This window comes from Oncorhynchus tshawytscha, linkage group LG13 (genome assembly GCF_018296145.1).
Source record: "Oncorhynchus tshawytscha isolate Ot180627B linkage group LG13, Otsh_v2.0, whole genome shotgun sequence".
In the NCBI taxonomy this organism is placed as follows: Eukaryota; Metazoa; Chordata; class Actinopteri; order Salmoniformes; family Salmonidae; genus Oncorhynchus; species Oncorhynchus tshawytscha.
Window position 1 is genome coordinate 66,018,619 of NC_056441.1, and position 18,588 is coordinate 66,037,206.

Below are 18,588 nucleotides of genomic sequence, written 5' to 3' on the forward strand. Positions count from 1 at the left end.
TCTTCAAAGTAGCCACCCTTGCCCTGATGACAGCTTTGCACACTCTTGGCATTCTCTCAACCAGCTTCACCTGAAATGTCATGAAGCTTCATGAGGTAGTCATCTGGAATCCATTTCAATTAACAGGTGTGCCTTGTTAAAAGTTCATTTGTGGAATTTCTTTCCTTCTTAATGCGTTTGAGCCAATCAGTTGTGTTGTGACAAGGTAGGGGTGGTATACAGAAGATAGCCCTATTTGGTAAAAGACCATGTCCATATTATGGCAAGAACAGCTCAAAAAAGCAAAGAGAAACGACAGCCCATCATTACTTTAAGACATGAAGGTCAGTTAATCCGGGAACATTTCAAGAACTTTGAAAGTTTCTTCACGTGCAGTCACAAAAACCATCAAGCGCTATGATGAATTCAAATCAAAGTATATTTGTCACGTGCGCCGAATACAACAGGTGTAGTAGACCTTACCGTGAAATGCTTACTTACTGGCTCTAACCAATAGTGCAAGAAAGGTGTTAGGTGAACAATAGGTAAGTCAAGAAATAAAACAACAGTAAAAAGACAGGCTATATACAGTAGCGAGGCTATAAAAGTAGCGAGGCTACATACAGACACCGGTTAGTCAGCCTGATTGAGGCAGTATGTTCATGTAGATATGGTTAAAGTGACTATGCTTATATCATGAACAGAGAGTAGCGGTAGCATAAAAAGAGGGGTTGGCGGGTGGTGGGTGGCGGGTGGCGGGTGGCGGGACACAATGCAGATAGCCCGGTTAGCCAATGTGCGGGAGCACTGGTTGGTCGGCCCAATTGAGGTAGTATGTACATGAATGTATAGTTAAAGTGACTATGCATATATGATAAACAGAGAGTAGTAGCAGCAGCATAAAAAGAGGGTTTGGGGGGGTTGGGGGGAGTGGCACACAATGCAAATAGTCCTGGTAGCCATTTGATTACCTGTTCAGGAGTCTTATGGCTTGGGAATAAAAACTGTTGAGAAGCCTTTTTGTCCGAGACTTGGCACTCCGGTACCGCTTGCCATGCGGTAGTAGAGAGAACCGTCTTTGACTGGGGTGGCTGGGGTCTTTGACAATTTGGCTCTCATGAGGACCGCCACAGGAAAGGAAGACCCAGAGTTACCTCTGCTGCAGAGGATAAGTTCATTAGAGTTACCAGCCTCAAAAATCGGCAATTACAGTTTTTTCCAACTGCTTACACACAAAATCTTTTCATGTCACACGATTTTTGAAACCTCTCACTCAAAGTGCAAAACTACACACTAAATATCCAAAACCATAAGCTATTTCTCAGCGTTTGACTCAGTTGTCAATTGCATAAAACACTTTTTTCAAAACACTACACACAATTGTCTACCTAAAACACAAAAATCGAACAGGAAGTGACTTGCTTTCCTTTTCCAAACACAACCAATCAAAATGCTACACTTATTCACCAGGTCACACACACACTCCTCACATGTGCAAACACTAATAGCTTAACTGATCACTAACCAATTACTGCTTTACTGTAGTATAGGCCTATAAATAGGTCAAAGGTTAGATTACCTGTTTTGAACAATGGATGCCAACAATGGACAGAGAGCAAGAGGAGTAGGAGGGAGAGGAAGAGGACGAGGGCAAAGAAGAGAAGGAAGGAGAGCCATCTCTGATGAGATTAGGGCAAAACTTGTTGATCATGTGATCAACCACGGTTTGACCATGAGAGAGGCTGGACTGTGAGTCCAGCCCAAATTGAGTCGATTTACAGTGGCGTCCATAATTCGAACCTTCAGAAATGAGAACAGGTATGCAACTATCTAATGACTATTTTAGCATTACAATAATGTACTGTAAAATACATACGACTGTATCGTATTGCATAAACATTTGTAACTCTCAGCCATCCATTTACTGCACTGCATTGAATGAATGAGGTTGGTTATCATGCTGTACTACATTTTTTTGTACATTGTTTACAGTTCCTATGCTGAACACATACTGTGTTTGAATTCTGTCCAGAGTGGAAAGGCAAAGACATCATGGAGGACGAGGACGCTTGTTTACAGATGTACAAGAGACTGCAATTATAAATATGGTCTATGTGGGGACATAGAGGTTGCCTCTGTCCAAGGTTGGATACGCCATGCTAGGAGATTCTTCCCTCGATGTTTGGCAAGAGAAAACATATCCTGTGATACTGTAGAACATTGTATTGAAATGTAGATATAAGCCTATGAAAGACCAAAGAGCTTTAGATTTAGAACAACAGTGTTTACATGGTATATCCAAAAATGTACTATTATGAAAGCAGTGTTTGCCATTTGATGCAAATGCTTCATTCTGACATGTGTTTATGGCATTTTGAATGCAGTGTTACATTTAGAAGGAGATGTGAGGCATTTTGCATTTTGTGTTCAGTTTTGGGATTTGTGTGTAGAGTTTTGAAAAAAAGGAGACAGTTTTGAAAACTTGTGTAAGCAGTTGGAAAAGACTGTAACTGCACCTCAGATTGCAGCCCAAATAAATGCTTCACAGAGTTCAAGTAACAGACCAATCTCAACATCAACTGTTCAGAGGAGACTGCGTGAATCAGACCTTCATGGTCGAATTGCTGCAAGGAAACCACTAGACATTAGCTGGTTGAGAGAATGCCAAGAGTGTGCAAAGCTGTCATCAAGGCAAAGGGTGGCTACTTTGAAGAATCTCAAATATAAAATATATTTGGATTTGTTTAACACTATTTTGGTTACTACATGATTCCATATGTGTTATTTCATAGTTTTAATGTCTTCACTATTATTCTACAATGTAGAAAATGGTACTGGTACTGTATGTTGGAATAAGGGGGTCTATGTAATTTTCCAGGATCCTGGAATACCTGTTGAATGAGTGATAAGACATGAAACCTGTTGACCTCCAGCTAACAGTGTTTGTCTCTCTCTGTGAACACCCACTAATCTTAGATTTGTCTGTCTGTTCCAGTGTGTGTGCATGGGCATCATCCTTGGCATGGGCAAACAGAAGATAGCAGCGATGGCTAATCTTATCACCTACTACTGTGTGGGTCTTCCACTGGGCATCTCTTTGATGTTCACAGCTGGCCTCAAGGTCCTAGGTATTTACTCATTTCTGAATTTTATGAAAACCGAACACAATTTTAGACTTCCTTTTCAAGACCAGAGGTCTTTGTTCATGCTTACTGCCTTGCCACATACTTGCAACAGAAGTGTGGTCATGATCAAATTCAGGAAAATATTTTGCTTTCACTAGTAATCAAGAATCATGAATTGCGGGAGTATTCTTTATTGAAGATGACACAATGTTCTGTGTCTTTGGTCAAAGCCGGTATAACCTCCTCTCCTCCTCTCCTCCTCTCCTCTCCTCTCCTCTCCTCTCCTCTCCTCTCTCTCCTCTCCTCTCCTCTCCTCTCCTCTCCTCTCCTCTCCTCTCCTCTCCTCTCCTCTCCTCTCCTCTCCCTTTCCCTCTACACAGGGTTCTGGTTAGGCCTGTTCATCTGTGTAATTCTACAGTCCACTTTCTTCATCACTGTCATCTTCAGGCTCAACTGGAAGAGAATGACAGAGAAGGTACGTCACCAGTGGCTTTTCACTTCCGTATCTGGAACATATAATGGCTTAGGTGATTGAAAGACTGACAGCCCATACCTCTATCTTTATGGTTTCTGTGAAGCATAGTAGTGGCTTGGGGCGGGTGAAGGAAATGGTTTGCTGTCAGTTGAGAGCATCATGGAGTTGATCTGTTTGTGACAGGCTGTGAAACGAGCTGGAAAGGCTGGACATATGGTGTCAATGAGGAATATAGTTGCACCTGACCACACAGAGAACAGTGGAAGTGTGAGTAGAAACATGTTGCTCAGTCCTATGTTCTATATTATGTATACTATACTCTCGCGAATAACATTGTTCTAACCCAGATTGTGCCTGCTTCCACACCCAGACAGTGAATGGATACATGTCAGTGAGTACTGAGGGCCAGGAAGACCTCAGGGGAAGCAATGGGACCCCAGAGGTGCAGAAGGAAGATGGGAGCCCCAGAGCCCTGCTCTCCACCACCCAACTGGTCCTGAGGAGAGGTCTCACTGTACTGGCTGCCATTGTCATCCTAGCTGTGGGGACAAGTGTACATCTACTCCTGCCTCTACCAATCAGCTCATGGAGCAATCTGAGTGTAGACTGGAGCAACACTACCTTTACCACTACCTCCCCCCCTGAACTCACCCCGTCAACAGTTCTCATCTAGGAGAAATACCTGGGGGACCCCAAACAGACCCTGTAGCAAGACACTAGAGGTGCTGTCATAGACATGCTGTGTCAGTGAATCTGTTATATCACCAATTATTACACCCGAAACAGCCCTTTTCTTCAATCTAGAGCCCTGGTCATTATGCCTAAGTCTGTGTAAAAAAACAAAACATTTTTTAAAGTATATTTTTCTGCATAGGTTATCTAAGCATACCTCTTTACCTGTTCAATTGTCATTTTAATTAATGATGCACATTTAGTAATTGCTTGCTTTTCTAAAGTCTAGCAACCTTGCCAGCAGGCATGCCGACTAAGATACGTAGTTAGACAAGCTACTCTAACTTGATTGATAGCCTGAAATGGCTTGGTAGCTACACCCTTCGAAAAAAAGGTGTTATCTAGAACTAAAAAGGGTTCTTCTGCTGTCTCCATGGGAGAACCCCTTGAAGCTGCCGGTGATGGGCAGAAGGGTATGTTTGTAAATGAATTTCATCAAGTTGTGTAGCCTATTGATTCCTTCTTGAAGGCGGACAGCCGCAGAACCCTTTTGGAACCCATTTTTCTTAGAGTTTAGTTATGAGGTTGGGAGATAGGGAACCTAGCTAGCTGGCTAGCTAAAGCCAACTTCAAGAAGGAATCAATAGGCTACACAGTTTGATTAAATTAATTTACAAACATACCCTTCTGCCCATCACTGGCAGCTAGAATCAAATCAAATGCTGTGTGTGTCACTCTACACTCTCTCTCTCATCCTCCACTGATGATATTGTGCACACTAGAGTATCTAGCTTCCTGCCTAAGTATATCTTTCCTCTGTGCACCTTGGAAGGAAACACTTACGAGGAAGAATGGGGGGGTATTGGTTCAGTCGGTGTGCCCCCACCACAAAATACCGCTGACAGATCTTGTTATAAATAATTAGGATAAAACGTTGGCTTAAAAAAGTTAAGTAGTTCATGTACATGTTTTATTATAAGGGGGTATGTGCCTTTGGGCCCCCTATGGGTATGACACCACTGTTTTTGTAATGAATTAATGAAATGGAATACAAACCTTTTGGATGGTACAGTGTGAGTCTGTCTTTACTTTTTGGTTTACACTATATTATTACCATGAGAATACACAAACCAATCAAACCTAATGTTATCAGCTCAGACAATGTGATACAATTTCATTCAGATGAGAAATGAAAAGACCCAGAATATATAATCCGTTGGCTCCTCACAGACCAACAGTACTGGAACAATTTGGCACCATAGATTGGCCAGTTCCTATCCAGTCCTATCTTCTCTGTTGCTTAGGTGGTCCTCTGACCACTCTGGTTGAGTGTAGCTATCTCTGGAACCCATCCTCTCTGGAACCCATCCTCTCTGGAACCCATCCTCTCTGGAACTCACTCTGTGTTCATCAAGTGAGGTTGGTGAGCAGTAGGTTGATGATGATTCCCAGGGCCAGGATGAAGAGCATGACACACAGAGCAAGGCCCCTCCGCATAACCAGGGCCCTGTGGGCCAGAAGGGCCTCCACCTTGCTAAGGGCCACCCTGTCCCCAACCTCACCGTCAGCCTCAGCCAGGGCATTTCTGTCTGTGTGGCCCTCACAGGGAGCTATATCATTTGATTGGGCCTCTGGGGCCATGTCTGTCACACAGAAACACACCTATTAGACAGAGCATTGATTCTTCCATAAACAATAATAAAATTATACATTTGTAAAGCCATGTAAAGAGTTATGATGATGAATTGAGTAAAGTGAAGGGTCAATGATTAAACCGAGACTTTCTTACCCATGTCTGTAGAGTTCCCCTGTACCTCAGCTCTGATCTGGGCCTGCAAACAACCCAACACATCACCATGAATATCCTCTTCAAGGCATTTACATGAAATTAAATAAAGACTTGAGTGTTGTGCCTTTGTTCCCTCACCTCTACAGTGGCTTTCTTCCAGTTCATTCTGGATAGGTAGAAGATGAGGAAGGAGGACTGTAGGAACACACAGGTAAACAGACCGGTCCACAGGCCTGGGGGTGGAGACAAAGCATAACAGTGACAGTCAAAGTGAAGACACCTGAAGGAAGCAGTAGGGAGATTGGCACCAGGTTGTCTTTGCTTTAGCCAACTTGTCACCTTGCCACACAAACCAACAATGTAATGTTGTTAAATTACGAAACAGTCAGGCGCCCAGGTGCAATACGGGAGCAATCAAAAGACTGAAAAAGGAATTAAATATTGCTCCATAAATTCAAAGGACAAAATGTGAAACACATTTATAGATGTTCTTACCCATAATTCCTAGTTTGGCAGCAAACATCAGGGACACTCCAATAGGAAAGCCAACCCCATAGTAACCCAGGATGTTGCATATCGCCCCAACCTTCTGCTTACCTGCACCCCTTATAATACTACCTGAGGCAGCCTGGGGAACCAGGAGAAACAGAGACCCAGTTACTGTTGTACTACAAACATACAGTGCCTTCGGAAAGTATTCAGACCCCTTGATGTTACAGCCTTATTTTAAAATGTATCAAATAAAATCCACATCAAGCTACATATAAATCCCATAATCACAAAGCGAAAAACAGATTTTTTTGACATTTTTGCAAATAAAAAACAGAAATACCTTATTTACATAAGTATTCAGACCCTTTGCTATGAGACTCGAAATTGAGCTCAGGTGCATCCTGTTCCCATTGATCATCCTTGAGATGTTTCTATAACTTGATTGGCGTCCACCTGTGGTAAATTAAATCGAATGGGCCTGATTCGGAAAGCCTCACACCTGTCTATATAAGGTCCCACAGTTGACAGTGCATGTCAGAGCAAAAACCAAGCCATGAGGTCGAAGGAATTGTCCATAGAGCTCTGAGACAGGATTGTGTCGAGGCACAGATCTGGGGAAGGCTACCAAAACATTTCTGCAGCATTGAAGTTCCCCAAGAACACAGTGGCCTCCATCATTCTTAAATGTGAGAAGGACATCCAAGACTCTTCCTAGAGCTGGCTGCCCGGCCAAACTGAACAATCGGGGGAGAAGGGCCTTGGTCAGAGAGGTGACCAATTGTTTTATATTTTTTAAATGTAACCTTTATTTAACCAGGAAAAACTCATTGAGACCCAGAGTCTCTTTTTCAAAGGAGACCTGGCCAAGAAGGCAGCAACAATCAATACATTACACAATTAAAACATAGAACAATACAGCAACATGATCCAACCTAAAAAAAGCATTTACACTCCTCTCTAAGAGTCTCCCTTCAATATTTTAAATTCATTCAGTGGCACTAACATATCTAGATGAAGCATGGATTGTAGATTATTCCATGTATATAGACTTTTTCCTATTGTGTTATTGACTGTATGTTTGTTTATTCCATGTGTAACTCTGTGTTGTTTGCTTCACACTGCTTTGCTTTATCTTGGCCAGGTCGCAGTTGTAAATGAGAACTTGATCTCAACTGGTCTACCTGGTTAAATAAAAAAATGTGTCTGGTGCACAAGAAGAGAAGGCAGTATTGCCTAATACTGTGAATGTCCTGGGGACTTTAAGTAGCAACCACCTAGCAGATCGGGTATGGTAACTGCTGGTGGTGAAGGAGACCAGACTACAGAGGTAAAGAGGTAGTTTACCCCTTTAATAGTCACTCTGACAGAGCTCCAGAGATGGGAGAACTTTCAAGAAGGCCCACCATATCTGCACCACTCACCAATCAGGCCTTTGTGGTAGACGGAAGCAACCCCTCGGTAAAAGGAACATAACAGCCCGCTTGGAGTTTGCCAAAAGGCTCCTAAAGGGCTCTGACCATGAGAAACAAGATTGTCTGGTCTGATGAAACCAAGATTGAACACTTTTTTTTACCCCCTTTTCTCCCCAATTTCGTGGTATCCAATTGTTAGTAGTTACTACTATCTTGTCTCATTGCTACAACTCCCGTACGGGCTCGGGAGAGACGAAGGTCGAAAACCATGCGTCCCTTGAAACACAACCAAGCCGCACTGCTTCTTAATAACATAACATAACGCGCATCCAACCCGGAAGCCAGCCGCACCAATGTGTCGGAGGAAACACAGTGCCCCTGGCGACCTGGTTAGCGTGCCCTGCGCACGGCCACAGGAGTCGGCCACAGGAGTCGCTAGTGTGTGATGAGACAAGGATATCAAACCCTCCCTAACCTGGATGACGCTAGGCCAATTGTGCGTCGCCCCACGGACCTCCCGGTCGCGGCCGGCTGCGACAGAGCCTGGGCGCGAACCCAGAGTCTCTGGTGGCACAGCTAGCACTGCAACGCAACCACCCGGGATGCCCAAAATTGAACACTTTGGTCTGAATGCCAAGCATCATGTCTGGATAAAACCTGGCACCATCTCTAAGATGAAGCATGGTGGTGGCAGAATCATGCTGTGTGGATGGTTTTTAGTGGCAGGGACTGGGAGACTAGTCAGGATTGAGGGAAAGATGAACAGAGCAAATTACAGAGAGATCCTTAATGAAAACCTCCTCCAGAGTGCTCAGGACCTCAAACTGGGGTGAGATTCATCTTCAACAGGACAATGACCTTAAGCACACAGTCAAAGACAATGCAAGTCTCTGAATGTCCTTGAGTGGCCCAGCCAGAGCCCAGACTTGAACCCAATCAAACATATCTTGAGAGACCTGAAAATAGCTGTGCAGTGACGCTCCTCATCCAACCTGACAGAGCTTGAGAGGATCTGCAGAGAAGAATGGGAGAAAATCCCCAAATACAGTTGTGCCAAGCTTGTAGCATCATACCCAAGAAGACTCAAGCCTGTAATCGCTGCCAAAAGGTGCTTCAACAAAGTACTGAGTAAAGGGTCTGAATATTTATGTAAATGTCATATATATATATATTTTATACATTTGTGAGAAAAAAAAGGAATCCTGGTTTTGCTCTGTCATTATGGGGTATTGTGTATAGATTGATGAGGGGGGAAATAATGTAATACATTTTAGAATAAGGCTGTAATGTAACAAATGTGGAAGAAGTCTTTCCTTAAGGCACTGTACCTGTTATAATAGTACCTTTGATATTATAAAGAGTGGATCTGTGATGTGATGAGTAAAGGGAGCTATAAGTTGTGATACAGTAGCAGCATTGACTCCTTACCGATATTGCATCTAACAGAAGAAAAGGGGCGTAGAAAGCCATAACTTGAGCAACTCTCTCTCTGATCTGCCTGTTGGTAGAAATTCAGGGGGAAGAAATACATTCAGTTATGTAAATCAATGACAGAGACATCTCACCCTAGTTAAAGTGTGAAGGAACATGTAAGCAAAGTTCATGACTGTGTACTTCTGCTATGTCATAAAAAAGCTCATCAATGTTCACGCTCATTCACAGATACATTACAACACACCAGGGTTGTATTAAAACACAACAAACTGCAAAGTCATGGCGATGAACAACAGTTCCCAAAGCCACAGAAGCAAATCTGTAGTGGTAAATTACCACAGACTACATTACTCACTCATCATATGTAAAGACATAGGAGATTTTGTCCTTCAGTATCCCAACAAGAACCGACAAGCACACAGAAACTGACCCTGGACAGAGACAAAAGGTCATATATAGACTGAACACATTTCTTCAGTGAAACGTATCATTTAATTATCGTATTAATGCTTTATTTTCTCTTGTCAATCTTTGAAATATTAATTGAGGTCTACACACGTACCAGCACAGAACATGGCCAGCTTGGCAGACAGCTTGGCCTGCTCTGTATCTCCAGCCCCCAGAGCATTGCCCACCCTCACACTGCCTGCCACACTGAACCCTAGAGGGAACTGACAATACAGACACACACGCACGCACGCACACACACGCACGCCCGCACACGCACGCACACACACGCACGCGCACACACACACACACACACACACACACACACACACACACACACACACACACACACACACACACACACACACACACACACACACACACACACACACACACACACACACACACACACACAGAGATGGCTCACTCTCTATGTGACTAGTGTAAAATATGGTATGATGGATGAACATTTGCCAAAACGTTTTTTTTTTAAGTCTTAACTATATATTTACCATGTAGCAAATGTTTGCCAGTTCGTAGACGACTGATTGTGCTCCAAGCTCCACCTCACTTATCAGACCTGCCATTGAGAGGTAGTGAGACAGGATATCAAACCAAAGCAGAAACACTGTAACATCTAAACAGTGAGTAATGTGTAGAAATACCCACAAGCAAACAGTAAAATCTAGAACACCATTTCACATAAAACAAATAACAATAGAGAGACATTCAATGACATTCATAGACTTCAATGCAAAACAACCAGATAGCTAAATAACAAAATAACCAGACGCCAAATAGACCTGCTTCCATCTGTTGCCGTACCTGCTAGAAAACCTCCAATCTCATAGGTCCACCACTCCGCACACAGCATGATCATGCTAGGAATGGCCAGGTGGACGTATGTGTCCCAGTCTTCCAGGCATTCCCAAGACCAGCCTACAAGGATAACAAGGCTCAGACACTGGGAACCTCACTGAAAGGTTAATGCTCATGTTCTCACAGAAGGTGTTTGGGTCTGAACCAAAGCCATGCTGTGTTAATGCATTAGGAAGCCAAAAACAGCACACTTGGTTTGACATTGCACTGCTGTCCCTCAATAAATGCATATTACAGTTTTTTCCAACTGCTTACACACAAAATCTTTTCATGTCACACGATTTTTGAAACCTCTCACTCAAAGTGCAAAACTACACACTAAATATCCAAAACCATAAGATATTTCTCAGCCTTTGACTCAGTTGTCAATTGCATAAAACACTTTTTTCAAAACACTACACACAATTCTCTACCTAAAACACAAAAATCTAACAGGAAGTGACTTGCTTTCCTTTTCCAAACACAACTAATCAAAATTCTATACTTACTCACCAGGTCACACACACACACACATGTGCAAACACTAATAGCTTAACTGATCACTAACCAATCACTGCTTTACTGTAGTATAGGCCTATAAATAGGTCAAAGGTCAGATTACCTGTTTTGAACAATGGATGCCAACAATGGTCAGAGAGCAAGAGGAGTAGGAGGGAGAGGAAGAGGAAGAAGAGGACTAGGGCAAAGAAGAGAAGGAAGGAGAGCCATCTCTGATGAGATTAGGGCAACACTTGTTGATCATTTGATCAACTACGGTTTGACCAACTTGAGTCGATTTACAGTGGCGTCCATAATTCGAACATTCAGAAATGAGAACAGGTATGCAACTATCTAATGACTATTTTAGCATTACAATAATGTACTGTAAAATACGTATGACTGCATAGTATTGCATAAACATTTGTAACTCTAAGCCATCCATTTACTGCACTGCATTGAATGAATGAGATTGGTTATCATGCTACATACTGTGTTTGAATTCTGTACAGAGTGGAAAGGCAAAGACATCATGGAGGACAAGGATGCTTGTTTACAGATGTACAAGAGACTGCAATTATAAATATGGTTTTGGCCAACAATGCAATTAGGATTCGAGAGATAAGAGAGCATATCTTGAAGAATGACACCATATTTAACAACATCATTGCTGTAAGCCTGTCGACCATACAATGCATCCTCCAACGGCACAGAGTGACGATGAAACAACTTTACAAGGTGCCATTTGAGAGAAACTCTGACAGAGTCAAGAATATCCGACATGACTTTGTAGAGGTATGTATGCAACACTACTTCCAGTACTTCAGACATACCGTATTTACTCATCTCTATATCCTTTTGTCTGTTACAGAGAGTATTGGAGCTGGATGCCCATGTAATTCGCCATGAATATATTTACGTGGATGAAGTTGGCTTCAACCTCACCAAAACCAGGCGCCGCGGAAGAAATGTAATAGGACAGAGGGCATTTACCAATGTCCCTGGACAGCGTGGGGGTAATATAACTATGTGTGCTGCCATCACTCAAAACGGGGTCCTCCATCACAATGCCACACTGGGTCCGTACAACACCGGCCATATGCTCACTTTTCTGGATGCAATTTACACAATGCTTGTCCCTGATCCAGATCAGGAGCCTGCTAGATTTGTGGTTTTATGGGACAATGTTAGTTTTCACCGGGCTGTTCTGGTCCAAAACTGGTGTGCCACCCATCCACAATTTGTAGTTTTGTACCTACCCCCATACTCACCTTTTCTAAATCCCATAGAGGAATTCTTCTCAGCCTGGCGCTGGAAAGTGCATGATCGCCAACCCTATGCCCGCATGCCGCTTCTCCAGGTAATGGAGGACGCATGTGGGGACATAGAGGTTGCCTCTGTCCAAGGTTGGATACGCCATGCTAGGAGATACTTCCCTCCATGTGGGGACATAGAGGTTGCCTCTGTCCAAGGTTGGATACGCCATGCTAGGAGATACTTCCCTCCATGTGGGGACATAGAGGTTGCCTCTGTCCAAGGTTGGATACGCCATGCTAGGAGATACTTCCCTCCATGTTTGGCAAGAGAAAACGTATCTTGTGATGTGGACAAGACTCAGGCCGGAGAAGAGATGGAGCGTAGCTTAGCACCCCCCCCCCCCTACCAATTCCGGGACCCCACACACACAATTGTGTTCTTTACTGTATTCTAAAGAATATACTTTTGGTTTACATATGTTTATGGTTTTGTTGTATGCTACTGTATACAACAGTAATGTTTGGCCTAATAAATATTCTCTGTTTCTACATTGCATTGGTGTTTACAGTGTACTTGTTACCCCTCTCAAAAGATTACTTTCACTGTAGAACATTGTACTGTTTTGAAAACGTGTGTAAGCAGTTGGAAAAAACTGTAATAAATGCATATTATGCATCACTTTGTATGGGGTCCATTCAAGTCAGACAGTTCAAAGAGTTTGTGGATTTGGTGGTATAAGATCTACTTTAGTGTAATCATGTCTCACCTGCCCAGGTGGCCTTGTGTAGTCCCTTCCATATGATGTAGCTATAGAGCATAACAGCAAGAGAGAGCTGAGAGATGGTGTTGGCCCACGCAGACCCACTGTCACCCGAAAACAATCCACAACATACATTACATCCTATAGCCCTCAATGCTAACAATTACCATCCAATCCTATAGCCCTCAATGGTAATGGTGGTGAGAGAATAATCACTGTTTGGGGATGACACTCACGCTACACCCAGGCCCAGAACATAGAGGAAGATGTAGTTGATGAGGGCATTCAGTAGGTTAGCCACCACACCTGTGATGACCTGCGGCCATATGATTCCCTGAAGGACAATAAAGTCTCATTCAGATCAAATGGTCAGGTGATTATTCTCTTTGCAGGCCAACTGACTGAGGTCTAGGTTAGCTCTAACCTGATTCTGTAGATATCTGGCCTCCAGCTGGTAAATAAAAGTGGCCTGTTAAAAAACGTATGATGAACATGTTTCAGTAAGTTATTGACATGATAAATTCATTATTATCTTAATTGCAGTGGTGGAAAAAGTATCCAATTGTCACACTTGAGTAAAAGTAAAGATACCTTAATAGAAAATTACTCAAGTAAAAGTGAAAGTCACACAGTAAAATATTACTTGAGTAAAAAGTCTAAAAGTATTTGGTTTTAAATATACTTCAGTATCAAAAGTAAATAAATATTTTGAAATAGCTTATATTACGCAAACCAGAAGGCACAATATTTTTGGTTTATGTAATTTACAGATTTTATTTATTATTATTTTTTATTTAACCTTTATTTAACCAGGCAGGCAAGTTGAGAACAAGTTCTCATTTACAATTGCGACCTGGCCAAGATAAAGCAAAGCAGTTCGACACATACAACAACACAGAGTTACACATGGAGTAAAACAAAAATACAGTGAATAATACAGTAGAAAAATAAGTCTATATACAATGTGAGCAAATGAGGTGAGATAAGGGAGGTAAAGGCAAAAAAGGGCATGTTGGCGAAGTAAATACAATATAGCAAGTAAAACACTGGAATGGTAGATTTGTAGTGGAAGAATGTGCAAAGTAGAAATGGAAATAATGGGGTGCAAAGAAGCTAAATAAATAAATACAGTAGGGGAAGAGGTAGTTGTTTGGGCTAAATTATAGATGGGCTATGTACAGGTGCAGTAATCTGTGAGCTGCTCTGACAGCTGGTGCTTAAAGCTAGTGAGGGATATAAGTGTTTCCAGTTTCAGAGATTTTTGTAGTTCGTTCCAGTTATTGGCATCAGAGAACTGGGAGGAGAGGTGGCCAAAGGAGGAATTGGTTTTGGGGGTGACCAGAGAGATATACCTGCTGGAGCGCGTGCTACAGGTGGATGCTGCTATGGCAACCAGCGAGCTGAGATAAGGGGGGACTTTACCTAGCAGGGTCTTGTAGATGACCTGGAGCCAGTGGGTTTGGCGACGAGTATGAAGCGAGGGCCAGCCAACGAGAGCGTACAGGTCTCAATGGTGGGTAGTATATGGGGCTTTGGTAACAAAACGGATGGCATTGTGATAGACTGCATCCAATTTATTGAGTAGGGTATTGGAGGCTATTTTGTAAATGACATCGCCGAAGTCGAGAATTGGTAGGATGGTCAGTTTTACGAGGGTATGTTTGGCAGCATGAATGAAGGATGCTTTCTTGCGAAATAGGAAGCCAATTCTAGATTTAACTTTGGATTGGAGATGTTTGATGTGAGTCTGGAAGGAGAGTTTACAGTCTAACCAGACACCTAGGTATTCTAAGTTAGAACCGTCCAGAGTAGTAATGCTGGACGGGCGGGCAGGTGCAGGCAGCGATCGGTTGAAAAGCATGCATTTAGTTTTACTTGTATTTAAGAGCAGTTGGAGGCCACGGAAGGAGAGTTGTATGGCATTAAAGCTCGTCTGGATGGTTGTTAACACAGTGTCCAAAGAAGGGCCAGAAGTATACAGAATGGTGTCGTCTGCGAATAGGTGGATCAGAGACTCATCATTGATGTATACAGAGAAGAGAGTCGGCCCAAGAATGGAACCCTGTGGCACCCCCATAGAGACTGCCAGAGGCCCGGACAACAGGCCCTTCGATTTGACACACTGAACTCTATCAGAGAAGTAGTTCGTGAACCAGGCGAGGCAATCATTTGAGAAACCAAAGCTATCGAGTCTGCCGATGAGGATGTGGTGATTGACAGAGTCGAAAGCCTTGGCCAGGTCAATGAATACGGCTGCACAGTATTGTTTCTTATTGATGGCGGTTAAGATATCGTTTAGGACCTTGAGCGTGGCTGAGGTGCACCCATGACCAGCTCTGAAACCAGATTGCATAGCGGAGAAGGTGCGGTGGGATTCGAAATGGTAGGTAATCTGTTTGTTGACTTGGCTTTCGAAGACCTTAGAAAGGCAGGGTAGGATAGATATAGGTCTGTAGCAGTTTGGGTCTAGAGTGTCTCCCCCTTTGAAGAGGGGGATGACCGCAGCTGCTTTGAATCTTTGGGGATCTCAGATGACATGAAAGAGAGGTTGAACAGGCTAGTAATAGGGGTTGCAACATTTTTGGCAGATAGTTTTAGAAAGAAAGGGTCCAGATTACTGGTGGCACACTCCAACACTAAGAAATTATTTCAAATTAAGCGTTTGTGTTTTGTGATTCTGCCAGATCAGCGGCAGTAGGGATGACCAGAGATGTTCTCTTGATAAGTACGTGAATTTGACCATTTTCCTGACCTGCTAAGCCTTAGTGTAACAAGTACTTTTTCATGTCAGGGAAAATGTATGGAGTAAAAAGTACGTTATTTTCTTTAGGAAGTAAAAGTTGTCAAAAATAGTAATAGTAAAGTAACGTACAGATACACCAAAAACTACTTAAGTAGTACTTTAAAGTATTTTTTATTTTACACTACTGCTTAATCGACTGTGTTCACGTTTGTCTGGGTAGATAGATGTACTCACTGGGAGTGCTGGCATGAAAATCTTCACATAGATCTGAGACAACCTAAAGTGACATAAGAGAGCTCTATCAGAATGATCCAAAACAGTAATCACATTCTACAAACCAATCTCTACATGTCACTTGTGAATCACAGAAAACAGACACATTCACAGACATAGCCTGTGTCCCAAATATCATTCTATTCCCTATGGGCCCTGGTCAAAAGTACCGCACTATGTAAGGAATAGGGTGCCATTTTAGATGTCTATTAGATCTGGGGTAACTGTGTGCAGTGACTGGAAGAGTCTGACCTACCTGGCGACCTCTGGGCTCTGTTTGACAGCCAGGAGGATGGGTTCTGTGTTGATGAGAATAGCCCAGCATGGGAAACAGGCCAGAAGTTGAATGAGGATGGCTCTCTGTAGAATGACCCCAACTTTCAGGAGGTTGCGGCTCCCAAAGGTCTGCAGGGAGAAATAATCAAGTTCATCTTTGAGTGGAATGGCAGGATACTGTAGCTATGGTCCAGGGTGCTAAATCAATCAAATGTATTTATAAAGCCCTTTTACATCAGTCAATGTCACAAAGTGCTGTACAGAAACCCAGCCTAAAACCCCAAACAGGAATCAATGCAGATGTAGAAGCAAGTTGGCTAGGAAAAACTCCCTAGAAAGGCAGGAACCTAGGAAGAAACCTAGAGAGGAACCAGGCTCTGAGGGGTGGCCAGTCCTTTTCTGGCTGTGCCGGGTGGAGATTATAACAGTACATGGCCAAGATGTTCAAACGTTCATAGATGACCAACAGGGTCAAATAATAATCCCAGTGGTGATTACATGCAGCTTACTGATATTGAGCAATAACAAGCTGTGTAGGACCCCCTGGACCAGAGCTATGACGACGATGCTATTGGTAACATTTCTGGGACAATATATCCTATATTTTTCTTGGAAAAGTTTGCTCACCACCAACAGAAAATAACTTCCATTTCACATTATAATCTACTACAATGCTTCACCTTCTACAATATAAACATGGTGTCTACTGGCTGTCAAAGATTAAAAACAAGAAAAAACACATTTCTAAATAATAATATATAATAGTATTATTTTTAAAATGTGTTAGGAGGAGGAAACAGACTAGGTTTCATACCTACCTGAGATATGAGTGTGTCACACGCTGATGATAAACCAGACCCAATGGAGATACCTGTAACATTAATCACCTGGAAGACCAGAACAGAGATTTTGAGAAATGTTGAAATTGGTTGAAACTGTAAATTTCACAGTGTGCTGTAATTTCAACAGTTATGCAATATTACCACAGCTAGGTACCAGTCTGTTTGTGCCATCATGTTTGGCATGACACAAAGTGGCAGAAGTCACATTATGGCACAAACATACTGGTACCCAGTATAATATTACCCACAATTGTTGTAATAAAAAAGTTATTTAAACTCATAAGTCAATCAATACTTACAGCTATGGCGAGAGCCACCCCTGCCAGTTCTGTCTTCCCCAAATGGCCACAGAAAACAGTACTGACGAAACTCACTAAAAAGACCATGAGCTGAGCCATAACCTGGTGCCGACACAACCACAACATTTGATAAATCAGTTGATGTAGTTGTGTATACTATCAGGAATCTGTGTAGTGAATAGGCCTAACACTGAAGTGTTATACATGCATCAAATGTGTGGTTTGAGGTCATTCAAAGTAATTCAGGTTAAACAGGCAAGGTGATAGATGAAGCGATGAAAAAACATCTATAGTGTGCCAGATGCCAGTAATCTATAATTAGCCAGTGTGCCAGTGGCCTTTAAGTGAATTCAATATTATATAAGAAACACTGCTAAATAACAATAATAATTGAATCTAGAAATTTACGGTTTCATATAACTCTGAATCAATTGTGGACATAAAAGATGTAATAAAGATGTTTCTTACCACAGGCCCAGCCAATGTTGATAATTCAATCATTTCTTTTTTGAAGTCAACAGGAATCAACCTGCGAATACATCTCAAACAGTTCCCAAATATTGTCAATGAATATGAAGAGCTTTCATTCCCATTCGTCCTACTCTCCACATTTACATTAGTATCCATTTCTAAAGAATGTTACTCAGAAAAGTCTGTATGGTCAAGTAAGAACAAGGTGGTATTCTAGCTACCAGCTGCCAGAGTGAGACTTCCGATCTGATGACGGACTATGTCACTTCCTATCTCTGATTTAGCTGTACACAAGCAATCTCAACTAGCATTGTTAAACATGACTGCCAATCCACTGATGGACAAAGTTCACAGTGTTTTGTCAATTCTGCAACTGCACCAGATGATGGAGCTCTTTCCTTATGAACTCTACATTTTTTTCTCAGAGGCCGTGTTCTCTGAGGCCGTTTTCTCAGTAGCTGATAAATGACTGAGCAGACTGGCACA

General features: G+C 42.4%; 2 protein-coding genes across 3 annotated transcripts in view; one reads left to right on the forward strand and one right to left on the reverse strand.

Annotated features, from left to right (window-relative positions):
• LOC112266135 (multidrug and toxin extrusion protein 1-like) overlaps positions 1-4,580 on the forward strand; it is a 19,872-nt gene extending 15,292 nt beyond the window's left edge. Inside the window, exons 14-17 of the mRNA XM_024443604.2 lie at positions 2,975-3,107; positions 3,485-3,579; positions 3,763-3,846; positions 3,950-4,580. Coding sequence (XP_024299372.1) covers positions 2,975-3,107; positions 3,485-3,579; positions 3,763-3,846; positions 3,950-4,252 — 615 coding nt within the window. The 3' untranslated portion in view covers positions 4,253-4,580. The remainder of the gene's footprint in view (positions 1-2,974; positions 3,108-3,484; positions 3,580-3,762; positions 3,847-3,949) is intronic.
• On the reverse strand, positions 3,736-18,346 carry LOC112265530 (multidrug and toxin extrusion protein 1). 2 transcript variants are annotated; one of them, XM_024442902.1, is made up of 18 exons: positions 18,100-18,346; positions 17,632-17,733; positions 17,309-17,377; positions 16,471-16,619; positions 16,176-16,218; positions 13,623-13,667; positions 13,435-13,532; positions 13,205-13,302; positions 10,651-10,764; positions 10,338-10,405; positions 9,941-10,049; positions 9,734-9,809; positions 9,373-9,442; positions 6,536-6,668; positions 6,179-6,273; positions 6,041-6,083; positions 5,652-5,894; positions 3,736-3,820 (listed from the first exon to the last, which is right to left on the reverse strand). In XM_024442902.1, exons 1-17 carry the CDS (start codon positions 18,256-18,258, stop codon positions 5,662-5,664), a joined length of 1,704 nt encoding a protein of 567 aa, XP_024298670.1. In that variant the 5' UTR covers positions 18,259-18,346; the 3' UTR covers positions 3,736-3,820; positions 5,652-5,661. The 2 variants fall into 2 exon arrangements, with proteins under 2 accessions (XP_024298670.1, XP_024298669.1); XM_024442901.1 differs by lacking the exon at positions 3,736-3,820 and having other exon boundaries at positions 5,200-5,894.
• Between the last annotated feature and the right edge of the window lie 242 nt (positions 18,347-18,588).